The 24,438-nt window shown below is 37.8% G+C and overlaps 1 protein-coding gene across 8 annotated transcripts in view; it reads left to right on the forward strand.

Annotated features, from left to right (window-relative positions):
* The window catches only part of MIPOL1 (mirror-image polydactyly 1), a 342,087-nt gene that overhangs the window by 202,147 nt on the left and 115,502 nt on the right, over positions 1-24,438 (forward strand). For all 8 annotated transcript variants that reach the window (XM_059710876.1, XM_059710910.1, XM_059710871.1 and 5 more), the window contains one exon: positions 13,582-13,676. In XM_059710876.1, the coding sequence (XP_059566859.1) occupies positions 13,582-13,676 (95 nt within the window). The remainder of the gene's footprint in view (positions 1-13,581; positions 13,677-24,438) is intronic.

The following is a 24,438-nucleotide window of genomic DNA, read 5'->3' on the forward strand; positions in this document are numbered from 1 at the left end:
ATGTGTTAAATTACTTATGACTTAAAATGTAAATGATATACAAATATTTTATGACATCATAAAAATAATAAATACCAAGAGAAGGTTTGAAAGTAAATGACCGTGAATGGGAAAAAAGCTAGACATTGGAGTAGACGGTATCATCCCTGGAGTCAGCGCAGTGGGATGCATGGCATGTTTAGATTTGGGGAAGCAGCTGGATTATTTGGAAGAGTCAGGATTATTTACTGGACTGTTTGTCTAGAGTTCTGAGTTCAGATTCTGGTTCTGAGTTCAGATTCTGGTTCTCTTATTTGTAACCTGAAAAACTGAGAGGATTTAAGTAAATCATTTCCTAACAAGTGGTTCTTCCACCCTGTGATGTTTTTCCCCCCGATGGGTTCACACTGTTAAAGACAGTTATGGAGAATGTTTCAATTTCTACTTTTCAGCATTTTATCAATTAAAGAATTGCATATCTTCTCCCTTTAAAAAGAGTGATACTATGAAACCTCTATATGTTCAGTTAGAATACATGGCAGTTATTGGAGAGCAGACACATGATAAGCTTTAGCCCCACAGTGGGTTTTTTCAGAGAAGGGTTTGCAAATGGCAATCTGGCCCAGCCAGCATGTCTCAGTGGTTGAGCATTGACCTACGAGCCAGGGGATTATGGTTCAATTCCAGGTCAGAGCATGTGCCTGGGCTGGGGACTCAATCCCCAGTGTGGGGCATGCCATCTCATATAGTAGAATAAGCAATGTTTTTTGGATACTTATATTCTAGTTCTCACTTTCCTTTGTAATCAGCTCTGAAATCTTGGATAATTTCCAAATGTTTCTTTAAATAAGTTGTATTAGCAACAATTTTCTCACCTATAAAAGTAGGGAACTTGTTACCTCTAAGACCCTTTTCAGGTCTAAAATTATTTGGTTCTGTGATTTAGTTTGTACTGTATGTTTCTTTATTTAGCAGATATCATACATAAGATCAAATGCTTCTGTTCTCTGATAAAAACAGAGTTCCATTAATGGTCTTGGAGTTACCAAAGGAAAGCTTAACTATATAAAACTATTACCATTAAAAACACATTCAAACCAAACATAACAAGATTTTAAAGTAAGATATAAGTGGTTTCTCAACAAAATCCAAAACAAATAGCATTCAGTGATATGAACAGTATAGTCGTTTCTTTGTCTATCATTCTAAATTACTAGAAAAAACTTTAAGGAAACAGTTTATTTCTAATACAGTGGCAGTACAAATGGCTGACACTGTTTAAGATATATAATTTAAGAATAATGAGACATTTACTAGTAATTATATGACTAACCTAACATTAGTTAACCAACCTTTTTTTTTCAGTCACTTAAAGTAAATAAGTTCTGGAGATGTGATGTACAGAATGGTAACTAAAGTTAACAGTACAGTATCATATATTTGAAAGTTCCCAAGAGAATAAATCTTAACATCACGAGGAGAAAAATTATGTATGAGGTAATGAATGTTAACTAAACTTATTGTGATAATCATTTTGCAATATACATGTACATTAAATCATTATATTGTACAACTAATATAGTGTTTTATGTCAATTATATCTAAAATGAAAGTAGAAAGAAAAAAGATGTTACCAAAAAATTTAAGGTATATTGAGAAAACACTGAAGTTATAAAATATACACTGATTAAACAGTAAATTTTCGTTATTATCAATAACGGTTGTCGAATGATGATTTGATTCATTATTTCACCTGGAATTATAATGTTCAACTGCTCCTTCCCGGTGTTTTAAACAATACCTCTTACATGTTGGGAAGCATGTACAAAAGGTAGTTGGAGACGGCAATAAAACTTAAGCGTTTTCTCTATGTAAAAAAAAACAAAAGGAAGGATGGGGAATGTTGTAGTTTTCTTTATTTAATAGAGAATACTAAACAAAAAGGACAAGGTGGAGATTTTGTGAGTGGGGTGAAGAGATGAGCAAAATTTTAAAACACATGCTGCAAGCAGGAAAAAATATTTTGGTATTGCTTAGCAGAGAATTTTATTGTTTTGGAGGGGGAAATAATTTGGGTTAGTATCATTTCACATTTTTACATTGCCATATGCTTGTAACTCTAATAGATGATACCTTAGAAGTATAATTGGCCTGATTTTTCTGCATAAAATTATGGTGTATTTTAAGATCTATAGCATCTTAGATTCAATAAAATTTGGTGATAACTTTATGAAGTTTGTTTAGAGAGTGTTAAGAGTATAGTTGTGATTATATAGACTTAGGAATACTTTTTTGTTACAATAGTAAAATTATTGGATTTAGGAGAAATCTTAGCTAAGACAAATGTTTTTATAGGCAAATTTTGGTGGAGCAAGCAACAGAATATTCATATAACTGCTACTATTACAGAGAGCAATACATTTGAACATGACTTGGAGAAACAGAAGATACAACTAATATTAAATGCAGTCATGACTCCCAGTTGTTCCTATTACTAAGACTAACTACACACATGACTCCCATTTATAAGGCTCCTTCATGCCCATAACATTATATGGATCACACTGAATGTAAATGATGTACATAATTATTAGCAGTACAGCAACAAGTTTCTTGCATTTTTACCTTGGGTAGGATTTCTGTAGAGAGTGGATGGAGTAAGACCGAGGAGTTAGAATTAAAAAAAAAAAAGTATAATCATATGTGGAAAGACTTAAGTGATATACAAAAAGATGGCATGAGGAGGCAGTTCAAGATGGTGGCACAGAAAGACCCTGCACTCACCTCCTCCCACAGACACAACAAATATACAACTAGAAAAGGAGCAGTTCCCTCTGATAAGAACTTGAGAACTAGCTGAACACCTCCACCTCAAAGGAGAAAAGGGCTTTGTTGAGATTTGAAGGAGAGGCAGAGACACACTCTCGCTAAAAGCCCCTCCCCTGCTACAGTGACCCTCAGAAAAACAAAGGAAATAATATGTATGTAAATGTATTTTCTCCTTAAGGAGCAGCAGTTTTGTACACCACACAGGCACCCTAGCCCTTTGCTCCTGCACTGGAGAGATGAGTCCCCAAGACATTTGGCTTTGTTTGTTTTTTTAATTTCTTTATTGATTAAGGTATTACATATTTGTCCTTATCCCACCATAACCGCCCCCCCCCCAACCTCCCCAACTCATGTCCTCACCCCACTGTTGTCTGTGTCCCTTAGTTAGGCTTATATGCATGCATACAAGTTCTCTCCCTTACCCCCACCCTCCCCTACCTTCCCTCTGGGGTTTGACAGTCTGATTGATGCTTCTCTGTCTCTGGATCTGATTTTGTTAATTAGTTTATGTTGTTCATTATGTTCCATAAATGAGTGAGATCATGTGATATTTGTCTCTCTCTAACTGGCTTACTTCACTTAGCATAATGCTCTCCAGATCTATCCATGCTGCTGCAAATGGTAAGAATTCCTTCTTTTTTACCACAGCGTAGTATTCCACTGTATAGATGTACCAAAGTTTTTTAATCCACTCGTCTACTGATGGGCACTTAGGCTGTTTCCAAATCTTAGCTATGGTGAATTGTGCTGCTATGAACATAGGGATGCATATATCCTTTCTGATTGGTGTTTCTAGTTTCTTGGGATATATTCCTAGAAGTGGGATGACTGGGTCAAATGGGAGTTCCATTTTTAGTTTTGGCTTTGAAACCAAACTCACACTCAGGAGAAACAGAGGACTGTAGAGAACAAGGATTCCACTCTTTTTTCTTTTCTTTTTTTTTTTTTATTGCTTAAAGTATTACAAAGAGTATTACATATGTCTCCTTTTTTTTCCCCTTCCCCCGGCCTCACCAACCCTCCAGTGTCTTGTGTCCATCGGTTATGCTTATATGCATGCATACAAGTCCTTCAGTTGATCTCTAACCCCCACCCAAACCCTCCACGGCCTTCCCGCTGTAGTTTGACAGTCTATTCGATGCTGCTCTGCCTCTGTATCTATTTTTGTTCATCAGTTTATAATGGTCTTTATTATCCATAAATGAGTGAGATCATGTGGTATTTTTCTTTTCTTTTTTTTTTAAATATATTTTATTGATTTTTTACAGAGAGGAAGGGAGAGAGATAGAGAGTTAGAAACATCAATGAGAGAGAAACATTGATCAGCTGCCTCCTGCACATCTCCCACTGGGGATGTGCCCACAACCCAGGTACATGCCCTTGACTGGAATCGAACCCGGGACCCTTGAGTCCGCAGGCCGACACTCCATCCACTGAGCCAAACCGGTTTCGGCATGTGGTATTTTTCTTTCATTGACTGGCTTATTTCACTTAGCATAATGCTCTCCAGTTCCATCCATGCCGTTTCAAACGGTAAATTTCCTTCTTTTTCACAGCAGCATAGTATTCCATTGTGTAGATGTACCACAGTTTTCTAATCCATTCATCTGCTGATGAGCACTTAGGCTGTTTCCAAATCTTAGCTATGGTAAATTGTGCTGCTATGAACATAGGGATGCATATATCCTTTCTGATTGGTGTTTCTGGTTTCTTGGGATATATTCCTAGGAGTTGGATCACAGGGTCAAATGGGAGTTCCATTTTTAACTTTTTGAGGAAACTCCATACTGTCTTCCATAGTGGCTGCACCAATCTGCATTCCCAACAGCAGTGCATGAGTGTTCCTTTTTCTCCACGTCCTCTCCAGCACTTGTCATTTGTTGATTTGTTGATGATAACCATTCTGATAGGTATGAGATGGTACCTCATTGTTGTTTTGATTTGCATCTCTCAGATGATTTGTGACTTTGAGCATGTTTTCATATGTCTCTTGGCTTTCTGAATGTCCTCTTCAAAAAGTATCTATTTAGGTCCTTGGCCCATTTTTTGATTGGATTGTTTATCTTCCTTTTGTTAAGTTATATGAGTTTCCTATAAATGTTGGAGATTAAACCCTTATCGGTGATAACATTGGCAAATATGTTCTCCCATGCAGTGGGATTTTTTGTTGTTTTGTTGATGGTTTCTTTTGCTGTGCAGAAGCTTTTTATTTTGATGTAGTCCCATTTGTTTACTTTCTCTTTAGTTTCCAATGTCCTAGGAGCTGTATCAGTGAAGAAATTGCTTCAGCATATGTCTGAGATTTTGTTGCCTTTGTATTCCTCTAGTATTTTTATGGTTTCCCATCTTACATTTAAGTCCTTTATCCATTTTGAGTTTATTTTTGTGTGTGGTGTAAGTTGGTGGTCTAGTTTCATTTTTTTGCATGTATCTGTCCAATTTTCCCAACACCATTTATTGAAGAGACTGTCTTGACTCCATTGTATGTTCTTGCCTCCTTTGTCAAATATTAATTGAGCATTTTGGTTTGGGCCGATTTCTGGGTTCTCTATTTTATTCCTTGATCTATATGTCTGTTCTTGTGCCTGTAAGGATTCTGCTCTTAACTGGCTTGTGCATAGACCCACGTGCCCTAGGACACAGCACAAAAAAACAGTTCACCAGCTAGAATTGAAGCATCTGCCAGAGCGCCAGGAATGTGTTGGGGTTCCCCCTGGGATACCATACTTGTCAGCTCCCTCTATCTTGGTGGCATCAGTGCAGATGGGTACCATTTTGTGCCCCCATTTTAACCTACTAACAGGCAGGAAAACAGCACTGCCCCTACCCCGTGTCACTCATACAACCTGACAGATATGGCTCCAGCCTCCCACATAGCTCGCTAGACCCTGCCAGAGCCAGTGGTACAAAAAGACACTACAGGGGAAGCCCATTGAGCACCAGGATCAGGTGGCCAAAGGGGACTGCATTTCTGGACACCATGGGTCTGAAACAATCAGAGCAAGAGCTTGAGAGACAACCAAGAGCTAGAGCAAGGTTATATGGTAAGATTCATGTCCTGCATAGAGCTGCTCCTTCTAGACATGCGAGAGCTGTGTAGCATAATACACAGAAACAAACACAGAAAGTCACAAAAAATGAGTAAACAAATGTTCCAAATGAAGGAACAGGTAAAACCCCAGAAAGAAACCTCAGTGAAACAGAGACAAGTATTTTACCTGATAAAGAGTTCAAAGTAGAACATAAAAATGCTCACCAAATTAGGAGGAAGAAGGGATGAACACACTGAAAACTTCAACAAAGAGAAAATATAAAAAAGTACCAAACAGTACTTGCAGAGATCAAAATACAATAACTGAACAGAAAAATACACAAGTGGGAATCTATAGCAGACTAGAGGAAACAGAATGGATCAGTGACCTGGAACACATGGAAGTGGAAATTACCCAAATAGAACAACACATTTTTTTTAGGTGAGGATAGCTTAAGGAACCTGTGGGACAACATCAAGCACATAGACATTGACATTATAGGGATCCCAGAGGAAGAAGACAAAGAGAAAAGGGCAGAAAACTTACATGAAAAAATAATTTGAAAACTTGCCTATATTCTAGGGAAGGAAACAAATATTCTTACCCAGGAAGCATGGAATCCCAAACAAGATGAGCCCAAAGATATCTACATCAAGACACATTATAATTTAAAGTCTAAAGTGAAAGATAAAGAATCTTTAGCTGTGCCAGCATGGCTCAATTATTGAGTATTGACCTATGAACCAGGAGGTCACGGTTCGATTCCTGGTCAGGGCATATGCCTGGGTTGCAGGCTCAATTCCCAGTAAGAGGCATGCAGGAGGCAGCCGATCAATGATTCTCATCATTAACGTTTCTATCTCTCTCCCTCTCCCTTCCTCTCTGAAATCAATAAAAAAAAATATTTTTAAAAAAGAATCTTTAAAAGCAGGAAGAAAATAATAACTAGTTACCTATAAGGGCAACTTCATAAGACTGTTAGCTCATTTTTCCGTAGAAACTATGCAAGCCAGAAGGAATTGGCATGATATATTCAAAATACAGAAAGGAAAAACCTCCAACTAAGAATACCCAGTAAGGGTATACAGTGGGGCCTTGACTTACGAATGTCCCGACTAACGAGTTTTTCAAGATACAAGCCGTCTCTCAGCCAATTTTTTGCTTTGAGTTGCGAGCTAAAATTTGGGTTACGAGCCAGCTTCAGATACCCCACCGCTAGTTGGCCCAGGGAACGTCACAGTGAACGCCACAACATCAGCCCAGCATCACGTGTCTCACTCGTTCACTTTTGATTTGACATCCGAGTAATTTGAGTTACAAGCTCGGTCACGGAACAAATTAAACTCGTAAGTTAAGGCCCCATGAGTCTCATTTTATCACCTGTAATTCAGAATTGAAGGAGAAAGTGTCCAAGACAAGCAAAAGCTAAAGGAGTTCATCACCACTAAACTGGCTTTACAAAAAAATGTTGAAGTGGCTTTATTAAGCTAAAAAAAAGAGAGAGAGAGCTATAAAATATATGAAGGAAGGAAATTCTATCATGTAAAGGCAAATATATAGAAAAGGTAGTAGATCAACCATATGTAAATCTAGTATGAATGTAAAAAGACAAAAGTAGTCAAATCAACTATAGCTACGATTTGTTAAGGGATACACAAAATAAAAAGATGTAAAGTTTGACATCTAAAATGAGGGAGTAGAAATGTAGTGTTGATAATAGATACACAAACAGTAACTACCATATGGTCCAGCGATTTCACTTCTAGATATATATAATGAAAACACTAATTTGAAACATATATAATATATATATATATATATATATATATATATATATATATATATATATATATATATATATATCATTGCAGCATTACTTACAATAGCCAAGTGTCCATCAATAGATGAATGAGGAAAAAGATGTGTTGAACATACACAGTGAAATATTACTCAGCCATAAAGGAGTGAAATCTTGTCGTTTGCAACAAAATGGATGCACTTTGAGAGTATTATGCTTGGTGAATTAAGTCAGAAAGAGAAAGACAAATACCATATGATTTAACTTACATGTGGAATCTATGAGAAAAAAAAAACCTCACAAAAAACAAAAACCAATCTTAATAGACACCGAGAACAGATGGTTGCCAGGGGACCCAGGGTTGACAAAATGGGTGAAAGGAACCAAAAGATACAAACTTCTAGTTATAAGATAAACAAGTCATGGAATGGAATGTACAGCAGGGAGTATAATATTTTACCAACTTTGTATGGAGACAAATGGTCACTAGACTTACTGTGATAATGTCATAATGTATATGTCAAATCCCTATATTGTACACCTGAAACTAATAGATTATTGTTTTTAGTTATATCTCAATACAAATAAATAAATAAATAGGTGGCATAGTCGAAAGTATCTGGTACATCTCTGCTTGTCCTTTTCCCTGCCAGTGTGGCTGTGACGGTTATAAATTAACCAGGTTCTTGTCAACCATCAGATTTGTTTTGTGTTTTAAATTACTGAATAAAATTTTTCTTGTCTGTCATGTTCTTGAGAATGTAGATTGATTTAAAATATATATACAGATCTTTATATATATGTACTGGTATGTGGTTGTATGTACATATACACACAACCACATACATATATGTGTATACATAGTGTGTGTGTGTGTGTGTGTGTGTGTGTGTGTGTGTGTGTGTAGGGCAAATACAATGTATTTTGACCAAACAGGCCTGAATTTGTATTTCAGTTGTATTAGTCACTAGCTATATTTATACGTGATTTAAATGTCCATGAGTCTCATTTTATCACCTGTAAAATAGGAATGATAGGAATTGTCTCATAGCGTAGCTGTGAGGATAGACTATATAATGTATTTCAAACACTTGATACAATGCCCGACCTCCCTAGAAGGCATTCAACAAGTGGCATTGCTAGTAGTTAAGCACAGATTCTTGAAAGTTATATAAATTTAGACAACAAGTTTGGCAGTTTATAATCTATACTAGAAGCCCAGTGCACAAAAATATGTGCACTTGTCGGGGCGTCCCTCAGCCCAGCCTGTGCCCTCTTGCAGTCTGGGACCCCTCGGGGGATTGGGCCTAAGCTGGCAATCAGACATCTCTCTGGCAGCCCTCGGGGGATGTCCACTTGCCAGCGGGGAGCAGACCTAAGCTGCAGTTGGACATCCTTAGCGCTGCTGAGGAGGCAGGAGAGGCTCCCACCACCACCGCTATACTGGCAGCCATCAGCCTGGCTTGTAGTTGAGCAGAGCTCTCCCTGTGGGAGCACACTGACAACCAGAGGGCAGCTCCTGCATTAAGCGTCTGCCCCCTGGTTAGTGTGTGTCATAGTGACCAGTCATTCCCAGTCTTTCTGCTGTTAGGGTCAGTTTGCATATTACCCTTTTACTATATAGGATAGAGGCCTGGTGCACAGGTGGGGGCCAGCTAGTTTGCCCTGAAGGGTGTCCCAGATCAGGGTGGGGGTCCCGCTTGGGTGCCTGGCCAGCCTGGGTGAGGGGCTGATGGCTGTTTTCAGGCTGGCCACACCCCCTTCAGGGTGGGAGACCCCACTGGGATGCCTGGCCAGTCTGGGTGAGGGGCTGAGGGCCATTTCCAGGCTGGCCTGTGACTGAAGCTCCCAACCTCTCCTTTTTTTCTTTTTTCTTTTTTATTCGGGGATTTATTTACCTTCTATAATTGAAACTCTGTTGCCTTCACTGGCGCTCCCAGCTCTGAGGCCGCGGCTAGCTGAAAGCAGGTATCTGGGATTTGTTTAGCTTCTATAATTGAAACATTGTTGCTTTCGGAGCTCAGAGCCGGGCCGCAGCAGGCGGGGAACCTTGGCTTCCTCCATCACTGGAGCAAGCAAACCTTCTGCTTGCTTCAGCTGCATGGCTGCCGGCCGCCATCTTTGTTGGCAGTTAATTTGCATATCTTGCTGATTAGCCAATGGGAAGCGTAGCGGAGGTATAGTTAATTACCCTTTTTGTCTTTTATTAGATAGGATAACTCTATAAAGTACATATATATTATATAGACAGTATATGTATTATATATGTACATATACCATAGAAGTCAGTAATTCCACTCCTTGGTATTTATTTAGGAGAAACGAAGGTATATTTCCACAAAATTACCTATATGCAGATGTTTATAGCAGCTTTTTAAATAATTCCAAAAGCTGAAAGCAACCCAAATGTCCATCAACTGATAAATGGATATACAAATTATGTTATATTCATACAATGGAGTACTACTCAGTGATCTAAAAGAATGAACCAATTCATGTAATAATATGAACAAGTCTTAAAAGCATTAAGTGAAAGAAGTCAAATTTAAAAGGCTACCTACCATGTGAATCCATTTATCTGACATTCTAGAAAAGGCAAAACTATAGGGATAAATATCACATAAGTGGTTGACAGGGTTGGGTGTAACATGAAGGCATTGACTGTAATGGTGCCCAGGTGAACATTGTATAAAGATAAGTATTATCAGAATGGATTATTGTATCAATAAGAATAATAGAAGTATAATATGGACCAAAAAAGCAATTGTCTGTGAAATATTTAGAGTATCTTTATATAATGTTTAAAGACCTGTAAACAGTGAGATATATTATCTGTCAGTACATAACTGTGTATTTGAAAATGATGATCCCAAATCATGCAAGTGTTTCAGTTTGGTGGTGGGATGGAAGGCAGGGAATGTGACTAGTCAGTGTGATGCATGTGCTGAGGTGGAGGAATTTTTTTTGAAGGCAAAACAGAAAAATATTTTTCAATTTAAAATAAGGTTTATGATTGTAAAGAATGTCATCAATATTATAAATAGGTATATTTAGTAGCAAATGTACATATATATGTACACCATCTCTGGAAGGATATACAACAAACAGGTAACTAATAATATCAGGGGGGATTTATAGTTCTGAGAGTTGGAGGTGGCAGAAAGATTTACTTAACATTGTATCTTTTTTATACTTTTTGAATTTTGTTTTTTTACATGTATTTTTATGTGAGTATAAACCTAAATGAATGCATGCAGTTTTTATAAAAATAATTGCCAAAGATTATGGGAAATATAATGGCACAAAACCAGGAAAAATATCTGATTTGTTAATTTTCTTAATGTTGGTGATATGAAATTTATTTTTGATGTGTAACATGTTGGAATTATGTAATATTAATAAAATTAGAAAATGCAATAGAAACAGCACATTTAAATTAGTTATATTTTTTGTAGTTTTATTTTCTTACATTACGTATAACATAAATCCAACTCAAACTAGCATAAACGCAAAGAAACAAAAGGTTACTGTACTCAGGAAATCCAAGAAATGGATGAGAATTTGTTTGGTCCTCAGGGATCCGGGGACACAGGATTATTTTGTGATGTCATCAGGATCATTTTCTCCTTAGGCCTAATGGTTTAGAGCAATCTGGATCACATCTACCTGAGTTCATCCCCCAGGACTGAACAAGATCACTGTGGCATAGGGCATTTCCCTCCAAAAAAGGTGTGGTGGCCAGATAAAGACATACTGGTAGAGGAAGGAGGTTGTAAGGCCACAAAGTTTATCATAGCTTTGAAGGCAGTCCCCAGTGCCTCGGCAGAAGATTAGATGTTTGGAATTGATAAATTAAGTTGATTGCTGTAACACAACACCAAATCTTTATAACCAACTATACGTGGAAAGTGAAATTTTCAATATTAGCCAAAACTTAGGAATTTAAATAAAGTTTTCGTGATTCTATTTTTATGGCAGAACTTTATTAAGCAGAATCTTCATTATGGAATTTTCCTGCTAGAACATGGGTTTATATTTTTGGGTTGTGTTTTTTTTCCCTAGAAGTACCAGGTTAAAAAAAAAAAAGTCAGTATAATCAATTAAAGTAACACTTATTTAGCAAATTGTCTGTTACCTGTCTAATATTGATATTCCTTAAATACACATAAATTTAATATGATATGTGCTTTTTTGTATGAATCTTTTTTACTTGCCACTGACACAGTGGTTATCTGTGTCTCCCAAGCTACTATTTCAATCACATTTTATATTATACTGAAAGATGGCAAAGTTGTTAATTATTGGCATCAAGAACCAGGCACCTTATTTTATTTTAAATGCTTTTTAATAATTTATGAGAATGGTTCATCTATGATTCTAGAATGTAACATAAAACAAGTGCTCAAAAATCTTAAATTTAATTTTTAATTAAATTTATTGGTGTGACATTGGTCAATAGGATCATATTGGTTTCAGGTATGGATTTGTATGTTATAAGATCTGTGTATTTCACTGTGTGCCCACCACCCAAAGTCAAGTCATCTTCCTTCACCATATTAGGTCCCTCCACCCACCACCACCTCCCCAACCGCTTCCCTGTGGTAGCCACCACATTGCTGTTTGTGTCCACGAGTTTCAGTTTTATAGCCCACATATGAGTGAAATCATATGGTTCTTAGCTTTTTCTTCATGACTTATTTCACTTCGTATAACATTGTCATGGTCCATCTATGTTGTCGCAAATGGCAGTATTTCATATTTTCTTTTGGCTGAGTAGTATTCTATTGTATGAGGTAACTGTTAGAATTTGATAGCCCAGATAGAGAAAAATTAATTTAGTGCCTAAATTTATCACAAAGATCCATACTGCTGTATGTTTTTATAATTCTCCATTATTAAAATAGAAAAGTGGCATTGTTTAGTGATCACTTATATTACACTCTGATCAGGATTTCACAGTTTGTCTTATGACTTCATCATTATGTAAGAAAATAATTCCAGTAAATCATATGAGTTCAGCAAAATTAGTGAATTTTTGCCTCTATTGCATTGGTGTAGTTTGGGGGATGTGTGATAATAATTTGCTCTGTACTATCAAACATCATTTAAAGTGAAAGACATTGTTTTCATGCAAATTAAACTCCACGTAAACAAAACTGAAACCTGATTTTTCAGTGCCATATTTTAAAAGTTACATTGAGAACATTTTGGCTATGCCTGAAATCCAATAGGAATGATGATTGGAAGGTGGCAATTCTTTTAAAATTACTAGTTTGAGCCCTATAGAAATACTGATTGCAGAACCTTTAGTTTGAATTTTATAGGCAGAGAGGAACAATAGCATTTCTTGAATAAAATATCTCTAATATTCAGGATTGCTCCCAGTCTCCCTTTAGAGATTTTTTTCCTGCAGAAAAAGAATGGAAAAGGTTAAATCATATCTGTAGGAATCAGTCTTGTGTGTGCGTTTTTTAATGTTAAATATCAAAGATGGCTTAACAACATATTTAGAATTTTCTGAGTTTTCCTATTAATAAAGTTAAAAGAAAATCTAGTCTGATCAGGCTGTGGAGCCACATTAAATTTGTATCTGAAATACCCAGTGTGCTTATCTCAACTCTTGATAGTGCTCTGAACCCCTGTTCCACATTCTGAATTCTGTGTTAAAGTTAAACATTGCAGAAGGGCATATATCTGATGACACAGATGAATAAGGTTGAAGTTTAGGAATGAGAAAAGTTGGTATATTTTTAATAGGTTCAAGTCTGCAGTATTTCTGTTATTGATAAAATTAGATTATTTTGTATAAAATTATTAAACACTCCTAAAAATACTGATAAGTTTAGAACTATCATAAATTTAAAACTCCTATTCACACTATGGTACTGTATTTTAACATATCGAACTAATTTTAAATTTCTTAAAATATTTCATTGCTTGCAGGCAAAGTTGTTAGCCATGCAACAAGCCAGAGAAACTGCAGTTCAACAGTACAAAAAACTGGAGGAAGAAATCCAGACACTTCGAGTTTATTACAGGTAAAATTCTTTTTAGCCTGGTCATAAGTGAATGTTGGTTTGGGAAATGCTTGTACCCAATTTTACAGTGGTGAATGAGCAAATACCTCAATGAAATTAAACAAAATGCACTTAAAGCATTTTTTGTAATTTTAAAATGATTCTGTCAAACCATGTTCATTATTTTACCTCTTTTCCTTCCTGAATTTGGTAAGGTTTAAGTTTAGACTCCCATCAGATTTATAAAACTTATATAACTCATAACCAGTTGTCTAAATGGAGCCTGGTCAGCTGTCAAACTATTGACTCACCTAAATGCCACCTCTAAAATGACGACATGTATTTTCAAAGTAGTACATGAATATCAGTAATAATAGCCTTTCACCTATTACAATCTAACTAGAGGCCCGATACACTAATTCATGCATGGGTGGGGTCCCTCAGGGTGGCCTGCAGGGATCGGGCCCCAGCTTGTGCCCCCGGGCTCACAGCCCCAGCTCGTGCCCCCAGGCTCGCAATACCAGCTTGCACCCCCCCAGCCCCACAGCCCTGCCTGGCACCCTGCCCTGGCCTGGCACCGCCCACTTACCTGCTCCACCATCCTGCCACAGTCCCGTTCTCGTCGGGGCCCATCGGGACTGGCAGTGCCTCCACTGCCAGTGTCGCATTGCCAATGCCCACCATGTTTTGTGCCGCCCCCTCGTGGTCAGCACATGTCATAGCTAGTGGTTGAACTCCTGATCTCCCAGTCGAACTCTAGGTCGAACAACCACCTGAGGGGACAATTTGCATATTAGGCTTTTATTATATAGGATATGAGAAGTTTCCAAAGGAATGCCACTAAAGGGTTTTTAAGCTTTATTTAATTTACTAGAGGCCCGGTGCATGAAAATTCATGCACTAGAGGGGGTGGTCCCTCAGCCAGGCCTGCTCCCTCTCACAGTCCAGGAGCCTTCAGGGGCAGGAGGCAACCTGGCGATCAGGGGAAGGCGACGCCCCATCACACTTGCGCTACTGCCATTGCTGGCAGCACAAGCCTCGGCCGGCCCTGGTTACCTCAGCCTTGGGAGGCCTTGGGCAGCTGGGGGGCTGAGGGGACTGGGCGTCGCCATCTTTGAGAGCATGGCAGTCAATTAGCATATTCCCTTATTGGCTTTGGGCGCCGCCATCTATGAGGTCAGGGCAGTAAATTAGCATATTCCCTCCTCATTAGCTGTGGGCGCCACCATCTTTGAGTGTGGGGCAGTCAATTAACATATTCTCTCCTTATTGTCTATGGGCGCCTCCGTCTTTGTGATGATGTGAGGGCCAATTAGCATATTCCCTCTTTTTAGATAGGATGCTACAAGAGTAGTTGTGAAGTTAATTTAGTAGATAACACTGGCATTTTTAATGGAAAGAAAGAAAATATAAATGGCAGAGTGCATCTCTTGTAGGAAGGGTAAATACTTTTTTGTGATACTTTTGTTTCAGTTTTGTGTTGCATGAGAGAGAGAGAGAAAAAGAGAGCGCTAAGATTGTGTATGGGGCTATGTATAAAATATATAACCTCACAGTGGATCATGATTTTTAAAAAGATTTGAAAAATGATGTACAAATTTCTGTATATGCTTTGATACTGAGATTGAGAAAAAGAAAAAAACCTCAAGTCTGAAATGCAAGAACTCACTAACTGGGGCTGTAGGTTATTGATAGATTTTTAAAATGTTGACCTTCCTTTCAGAATAATGTTAAGTGCATAAAATGCAATAAATCAAAATCAGTTTTACTGAAATAAAATTATGAAAGTATTATCTCCTGGTATTTAGTATATATATAAGTCATTATTCATACATTAAATCCCTAACTAGATTTAATGTATGAATTAAGTTAACAGTAAGGCTATGAACAGTAAGGCTATGAACAACTGTAATTTCAAAGTAATGAAGACTGTGAACGGTATTTTGGGGATAACTGAAAGTACTGAAATGTGACATGAAAATACCAATAGTGTCTTTGGGTACAAATTCTTAAAAACCACCAGTACCACTAGTGTAGTTTGTTACCTATATTCATAATTGTAGGAAATGCTGAATTTCCATGAGAGCTATGTCTGCTTTGGAACAGTGTTACTGGAATATACAGTAGTTGGTTAGTGTTGTTAGGTGAATGTGTCCCTCAAAAAAGATATGTTGAAGTCCTAACCTCTAGTACCTAAGAATTTGACCTTATTTAAAAATAGGGTCTTTACAGAGGTAAGCAAATGAAGCCATTAGCATGGAAATTTGGACACAGAGACACATGCATAGAGGGAACTCTAATGAAGACACGGGGAGATGATAACCTTGTACCTGGAGTGATGCATCTACAAGCCAAGGAACACCCATGATTGGCAGAAAACACCAAAAGCTAGAAGAGGTGTGGAATGCTTCTCTCTTATAGCCTAGCAGACATCTGGATTTTTAGCTTCCAGACCTGTGAGGCAATAAATTTCAGTTGTTTTAAGCCCCCCAGTTGGTGGTACTTTGTTATAGCAGGCCTAGGAAACTAATACAGCGTGTTTGGTTGGTGACTGTCTGTGGGAAATCATTTGCTTACAGTTAGAAGCAGCATCTATATGTGACCGTATAAGTAGCCAGAACCCAGATAGTAGATGAAGACACCCTTTTTTTAAAACTATAGAGCAATGGTTCTCAACCTGTGGGTCGCGACCCCTTTGGGTGTCAAAATGACCCTTTCACAGGGGTCGCCTAAGACCATTGGAAAACACATATATAATTACATATTGTTTTTGTGATTAATCACTATGCTTTAATTATGTTCAATTTGTAGCAATGAAAATACATCCTGCATATCAGATATTTATATTACTATTCATAACAGTAGCAATATTAGTTATGAAGTAGCAACAAAAATAATTTTATGGTTGGGGGTCACCACAACATGAGGAACTGTATTAAAGGGTAGCGGTATTAGGAAGGTTGAGAACCGCTGCTATAGAGGGAATATGACAGTCTTCCCTCTATATTTTTTAACAGTGGATTCTCAGGGGAGGCCGGGGGAAGGTCAATAGGGAGGAGGGGGGCAAGGAGACATATGTACTACTATCTGTAATGCTTTAAACAATTAAAATAAAAGAATACTTGAACAGAAAGTTAACAGTAAGGCTATGAACAGTAAGGCTATGAACAACTGTAATTTCAAAGTAATGAAGACTGTGAATGGTATTTTGGGGATAACTGAAAGTACTGAAATGTGACATGGGCATTAAAATCTGTAGATGGGCATTAAAATCACCTGAAGACCCTCTAAAACTACTGATCCTTGTCCCATCTCAAACCAATTACATCAGAGTATCTTGAGGTAGGACTAAGCTACCAGTGTGTTTTAAAGCTCCCTAGAAATTCCCATGTGGGGCCAAGTTTGAGGGCCACACATTTCAGTTAGCTAATTAAATTAGGATCTTTTCTTGGTAGAATAATAGAAGCACATCTTAAACCCTTTATTAAAATTTATGAAAATTGTGTGATTTGTGCCTGGACCTTAGCTATTGCAGTAGCCTCACCCCATAGAAAGGAGAATTTTTATGGAACCTTCTTCTGCCATCCGTGTGAGATAGGACACCAGATGCTCAGTCGATAAAGAAACAGTGTCCATCAGACCGTCAAACCTCAGAGGGAAGGTAGGGGAGGGTGGGGGTAAGTGGGGGAGAGATCAACCAAAGGACTTATATGCAAGCATATAGGCCTAACCAATGGACACAGACACCAGGGTGGTGAGGGCATGAGTGGAGGGGATGGGGGGTAATGTGGGGGTAAAGACACATATGTAATAACTTAATCAATAAAGAAATTAAAAAAGAAAAAGAAACAGTGTCCAAGAATTCCAAGAGGCATATGATAATTTTTCATGAACTGACATTACTTTTTTTAAATATGTTTTTATTGATTTCAGACAGAGAAGGGAAGAGGGAGAGAGATACAGAAACATCAGTGATGAGAATCATTGATTGGCTGCATCCTGCACACACCCTACTGGGGATTGAGCCCAAAACCGAGGCAGGTGCCCAGACTGGGAATTGAATTGTGACCTCCTGGTTTATTGGGTTGATGCTCAACCACTGAGTCACACTGGCCGGGCCTGGCATTATTTTTTTAATATTTTTATTGACTTCAGAAAAGAAGGGAGAAGGAGAGAGAGATACAAACACCAATGATGATAGAGAATCACTGATTGGCTGTCTCTTGCAGGGCCCCTACTGAAGATTGAGCCCGCAACCTGGGCATGTGCCCTTGACCAGAATCGAACCTGGTACTCTTTAGTCCTCAGGCTGACACTCTATCCCAGCCGTGGGCAAACTACTGGCCCGCGGGCCGGCCCGTTTGAAATGAATAAAACTAAAAAAAAATAAAAGACCGTACTCTTTTATGTAATGATGTTTACTTTGAATTTATATTAGTTCACACAAACACTCCATCCATGCTTTTGTTCCGGCCCTCCGGTCCAGTTTAAGAACCCATTGTGGCCCTCGAGTCAAAAAGTTTGCCCACCCCTGCTCTATCCACTGAGTCATACTAGCTAGGGCATGGCATTAATTTTTTTTTTCTATTCAAGTATTCTTTTATTTTAATTTTATTTTATTGTTTAAAGCATTACAGGTAGTAGTACATATGTCTCCTTCCTTCCCCCCCCCCCCATTGACCTTCCCCCGGCCTTCCCTAACCCCCGGCACATGCCCCCACCCCACCGCCCCAGTGTCTTGTGTCCATTGGTTATGCTTATATGCATGCATACAAGTCCTTTGGTTGACCTCTTACCTCCCCCCGCCCAACCCTCCCCGGCCTTCCCGCTGTAATTTGATAGTCTGTTCCATGCTTCTTTGCCGCTGTATCTTTTTGTTCATCAGGTTATAATGTTCTTTATTATCCATAAATGAGTGAGATTATGTGGTGTTTTTCTTTCATTGACTGGCTTATTTCATTTAGCATAACGCTCTCCAGTTCCATCCATGCTGCTGCAAATGGTAAGAATTCCTTCTTTTTTTATAGCAGTGTAGTATTCCATTGTGTTGATGTACCATGGTTTTCTAATCCACTCATCTGCTGATGGGCACTTAGGCTGTTTCCAAATCTTAGCTATGGTGAATTGTGCTGCTATGAACATAGGGATGCATATATCCTTTCTGATTGGTGCTTCTGGTTTCTTGGGATATATTCCTAGAAGTGGTATTACTGGATCAAATGACAGTTCCATTTTTAAATTTTTGAGGAAACGCCATACTGTTTTCCACAGTGGCTGCACCAGTCTGCATTCCCACCAGCAGTGAAGGAGGGTTCGTTTTTCTCCCCATTCTCTCCAGCACCTGTCATTTGTTGATTTGTTGATGATAGCCATTCTGACAGATGTGAGGTGGTACCTCATTGTCCTTTTGATTTGCATTTCTCGGATGATTAGTGACTTTGAGCATGTTTTCATGTGTCTCTTGGCTTTCTGAGTGTCCTCTTTCAAAAAGATTCTATTTAGTTCCTTTGCCCATTTTTGATTGGATTGTTTATTTTCCTTTTGTTGAGTTGTATGAGTTCCCTGTAAATGCTGGAGATTAAACCCCTATCGGAGATAACATTGGCAAATATGTTCTCCCATGCAGTGGGCTTTCTTGTTGTTTTGTTGATGGTTTCTTTTACTCTGCAGAAGCTTTTTATTTTAATGTAACCCCATTTGTTTATTTTCTCCTTAGTCTCTCTTGCCCTAAGATCTGTGTCTGTAAAGATATTGCTATGACATATGTCTGCAATTTTGCTGCCTATGGAGTCTTGTAAGATTTTTATGGTTTCCCATCTTACATTCAAGTCCTTTAGCCATTTTGAGTTTGTTTTTGTATATGGTGTAAGTTGGTGGTCTAGTTTCATTTTTTGCATGTATCTGACCAAACTTCCCAGCACCATTTATTAAAGAGGCTGTTTTGACTCCACTGTATGCTCTTGCATCCTTTGTTAAATATTAATTGAGTATAAAGGCTTGGGTCAATTTCTGGGTCCTCTATTCTGTCCCATTGATCTTGTGCCAGTACCAGGCAGTTTTGAAAACGGTGGCTTGGTAATATAGTTTGATGTCTGGTATTGTGACCTCTCCAACTTTGTTCTTCTTTGTCGGGATAGCTGTGGCTATTCAGGGTCTTTTTTTTATTCTAGATAAATTTTTGGAGAATTTGTTCTAGATCTTTGAAATATGCTGTTGGTATTTTAATATTTATTACATTGAATCTATAGATTGCCTGAGGTAGTATGGACATTTTAATGATGTTGATTCCACCAATACATGAACATGGTATGTCCTTCCATTTGTTTATGTCTTCCTCTATCTCTTTTTTCCATGTCCTGTAATTTTCTGAGTACAGGTCTTTTACGTCCTTGATTAAGTTTATTCCTAGTTATCTTAATTTTTTTGGTACAATTGTAAATGGGATTGTGTGTTATTTTTTTTCATTTCTCTTTCTGTGAGTTTATTATTGGTATATAAAAAGGCCATAGATCTTTGGGTGTTAATTTTGTGTCCTGCTACATTGCCAAATTCATTTATTAGGTCTAGTAGTTTTTTGGTGGAGTCTTTGGGGTTTTCCATGTATAATATCATGTGGTCTGCAAATAAAGACAGTTTTACTTCTTCTTTTCCAATTTGGATGCCTTTTATTTTTTCTTCTTGTCTGATCACTATGGCTAGTACTTCTAGTACTGTGTCGAACAGGAGTGGTGTAAGTGGGCATCCTTGTCTTGTTCCTGTTCTTATGGGAAATGGATTTAGTTTTTGCCCATTGAATATGATGTTGGCTGTAGGTTTGTAATATAAGCCTTTTATTATGTTGAGGTATGATCCCTCTATTCCCACTTTGCTGAGAGTTTTTATCAAAAAAAAGGGTGTTGGATTTTGTCAAATACTTTTTCTGCATCAATTGATATGATTATGTGATTTTTGTCTCTCCGTTTATGTGATGTGTCACATTTATTGATTTGCGGATATTGAACTATCCTTGCATCCCTGGAATAAATCCCACTTGATCATGGTGTATGATCTTTCTAAGGTATTACTGAATCCAATTTGTTAGGATTTTTTTGTTGAGGATTTTAGCATCTGTATTCATCAAGGATATTGGCCTGTAGTTCTCTTTTTTTGTGGTGTCTTTATCTGGTTTTGGGATTAGGGTAATGCTGGCTTCATAGAAAGAGCTTGGAAGTGTGCCTTCCTCTCTAATTTTTTGGAATAGTCTGAGTAGGATAGGTTTTAGTTCTACTTTGAATGCTTGGTAGAACTCCCCTGTAAAGCCATCAGGACCACGGTTTTGTTTGCTGGGAGGTATTTGATCACTGTTTCAATTTCTTCAGTAGTTATCAACCTATTCAGGTTTTTTTACTCTTCTTGGTTGAGTTTCTAAGAATATATCCATTTCATCTAGGCTGTCCATTTTGTTGGAATAGAGTTGTTCATAGTATTTTTTCATTATCGTTTGTATTTCTGTGGGATCAGTTGTTATTTCACCTCTTTCATTTCTAATTTTGTTTATTTGCTTTGCTTCTTGGTGAGCCTGGTTAGAGGTTCATCAATCTTATTTATCCTTTCAAAGAAACAGCTCTTGGTTTTGTTGATCTTTTGTATTGTTTTTTTTTTTTTCTTTTTGGTCTGTATGTCATTTATCTCTACTCTGATCTTTATTATTTCCTTCCTTCAGCTTAAGCTGGGCTTTTCTTGTTGCTCTCTTTCTAACTCTTTGAGTTGTAGGGTTTGATAATTTATTACCATTGTTTCTTGTTTTTTTGAGGCAGGCCTGTAGACCTATGAACTTCCCTCTCAAAACGGCTTTCACTGTGTCCCACAGATTTTGGATTGTGTGTTTTCATTGTCGTTTGTTGCCATGATGCTTTTTATTTCTTCTTTGACATCTCTGATAACCCAGTCATTGTTTAATAGCATGCTATTTAGCTTCCAAGTGTTTAATTTTTAAAAATTGTTTTTATTGTTGTTGATTTATAGTTTTATGCCATTGTTGTCTGAGATGGTGCTTGATATGTTTTCTATCTTCTTGAATTTGAAGAGACTTTGCCTGAGACCCAATATATGGCCTATCTTTGAAAATGACCCATGTATACTTGAGAAGAATGTATATTCTGTTGCTTTTGGGTGAAATGTTCTAAAGATGTCAATTAATACCATCTGATCTAGTGCATCATTTAGGATTGATGTTTCTTTGCTGATTTTTTTGTTTAGAGAATTTGTCAAGTGGTGATGGTGGGGTATTAAAGTCCCCTACTATGACTGTATTGCTATCAATCTCTCCCTTGATATCCTCCAAAAGTTTTTTTATGTATTTGGGTGCTCCTATATTGGGTGCGTATATGTTTACCAGAGTTATATTTTCTTGTTGGATCGCTCCCTTTAGTATTATGAAGTGGCCTTCCTTATCTCTTGTTATATCCATCACTTTGAGATCTAATTTGTCTGATATAAGTACTGATACCCCAGCTTTTTTTTTTTCATTTCCATTTGCCTGAAAAACCTTTTACCATCCCTTCACCATCAGTCTGTGTGAGTCCTTTCTTCTAAGGTGGGTTTCCTGTGGACAGCAGATATATGGTTCATGTTTTCTTATCCACTCAGCTCCCCTGTGTCTTTTAATTGGGGCATTTAATCCATTAACATTTAAAGTTATTATTGATAGATACTTGTTTGTTGTCATTTTTATTCTTTACCCCTGTGTTCCTTCTTCGTTTCCTATTTCTTCTTTTTACAGCAGACCCTTGAGCATTTCTTGCATTGCTCGTTTGGTGGTAATAAACTCCCACAGTCCTTTTTTGTCTGTGAAGCTTCTGATTTCACCCTCAATTTTGATTGATAGCCTTGCTGGGTACAGTATTCTTGGATTCAGACCCTTCCTTTGCATGACTTTGTATATTTCATTCCATTCCCTTCTTGCCTGATGTGTTTCTGCTGAGAAATCAGTTGCTAGTCTGATGGGGGATCCTTTGTAGGTAACTTTCTGTCTCTCTCTGGCCACTTTTAAGATTCTTACTTTTCATTGGTTGTTGCCAATTTAATTATAATGTGCCTTGGCATTGGTCTTCTCGGATTCATTTTGTTTGGGACTCTGTGAGCTTCTTGGATTTGTGTGAGTTTTTTCGTCCCTATATCAGGGAAGTTTTCTGTCATTATTTCTTCAAACAGGTTTTCTATTCCTTGCTCAGTTTCCTCTCCTTCTGGCACCCCTATTATGCAAATGTTGTTTCATTTTGTGTTGTCCCAAAGTTCTCTTAGGCTCTCCTCCTGTTTTTTAAGTTTTTTTTTTCTAAATGCTGCTCTGCTTGGGTATTTTTTCCTACCTTGTCTTCTTGCTCACTGATGCAGTCCTCTGCTTCTTCTAGTCTACTGTTGATGCTTTCTATTGAGTTCTTTATAGCAGCAATGTCATTTTTCATTTATTCTTGGTTCTTCTTCATATCCTCTTGGTTCTTACACATATTGTTGAGTTTGTCTTCCATTCTTTTTAGCCACTGTATAACCATTTCTCTGAATTCTTTCCCTGGCATATTGCTTGCCTCCTTTTCGTTTACTTCTTTTTCATGTGATGCCTCCTTTTCTTTCACTTGCGGGCTGTTTCTTTGTGTCCTATGGTCTCTCTTCTCTGGATGTCTGCTTATGTAGCTCTCTCTCCTTTCCATGAGGAGGAGCAGGGCTTGTCTGAGTCCATGTATTCGTGCTGCTTGAGATCCGGCGTTCCTGGGTTCGTAGCTGGTCCCTGGGTGCCATGGTTGCAGGGTTCCTGGATGTATATGCTTCCGATAACAGCCACTCTCCCCTTGAAGATGGCGTGGTCTCCACTGCAGAGCCGCCCGCTCTGGGAGAGATTTCAGCAGCAGTGGAGGCTGCCCGGTTAGGGGAGCCCAATTCCGCAGTCTCCACCAGTCCCCTAGAGTAGAGCTATTGCTCACCCACAAATTTACACTGTCCCGTACATCCACACCTTCTCCTTTCGTTCTCTCACACACTATCTTGCAGTCTTCCTTCCCGCCAGCAGCCATCTTCCCCCACGGCATTACTTTTTGAGAAAAGATACCTTGATGCCAAATCTTGACACTCTTCTTTGATGAATTGCAGATTATTGAAAGATTTTGGAAAATGAAAACTTAAGTAGTTTTTTTCAAAGGCTTTTTGTAATCTCCATGAATTTAACAGAGTTAAATGATCTTTTCTAAATAGTTAACAGTTATGGCTCAAAGGTATGCTTTACAAGTATCCCTCTCACTGTTACTTTTTAACAATTGCTGGCAGTAAAGTAAGTCTACTGTGATTTGCTGTTGGTCATCCCTGCCTCATGTGACCTTGCATAGACGAGCCTCACCAAGACCACCTTCTTTTTATAGAATGAGAATTATAGTTCCTACCTAATAGAGTTGTTTTAATTGCATACAGATCTTAGCACATATTTGGCTTATTTTTAGTGCTCAACTAATGTTAAGATAAATTTCTTTTTATAACAAGCAGTCAGTGAGATAGGAGTAAAATAAAAAACTATGATTTCACTGAAGCTAATGAAGGAGATTTTAAAAATATTTTAAAAAGTCTAATATTGCTAATGGTTAAGTAAGATAAGGACAAAAAGTATCTATTTTGTTTGAAATTAGGTTGTCATTAATGATCTCTTCCCCAGTGGTTTTAATAAAGTATTAGATATAGAAGCCAATTTTCTGTGAGTTGAGAAGTGATTAGAAATAAAGAAGCATAGCAGTTTGGACAATAGAGTGGTCCTTGAAGAAAC

The sequence above is a fragment of the Myotis daubentonii genome, chromosome 1 (assembly GCF_963259705.1).
Source record: "Myotis daubentonii chromosome 1, mMyoDau2.1, whole genome shotgun sequence".
In the NCBI taxonomy this organism is placed as follows: Eukaryota; Metazoa; Chordata; class Mammalia; order Chiroptera; family Vespertilionidae; genus Myotis; species Myotis daubentonii.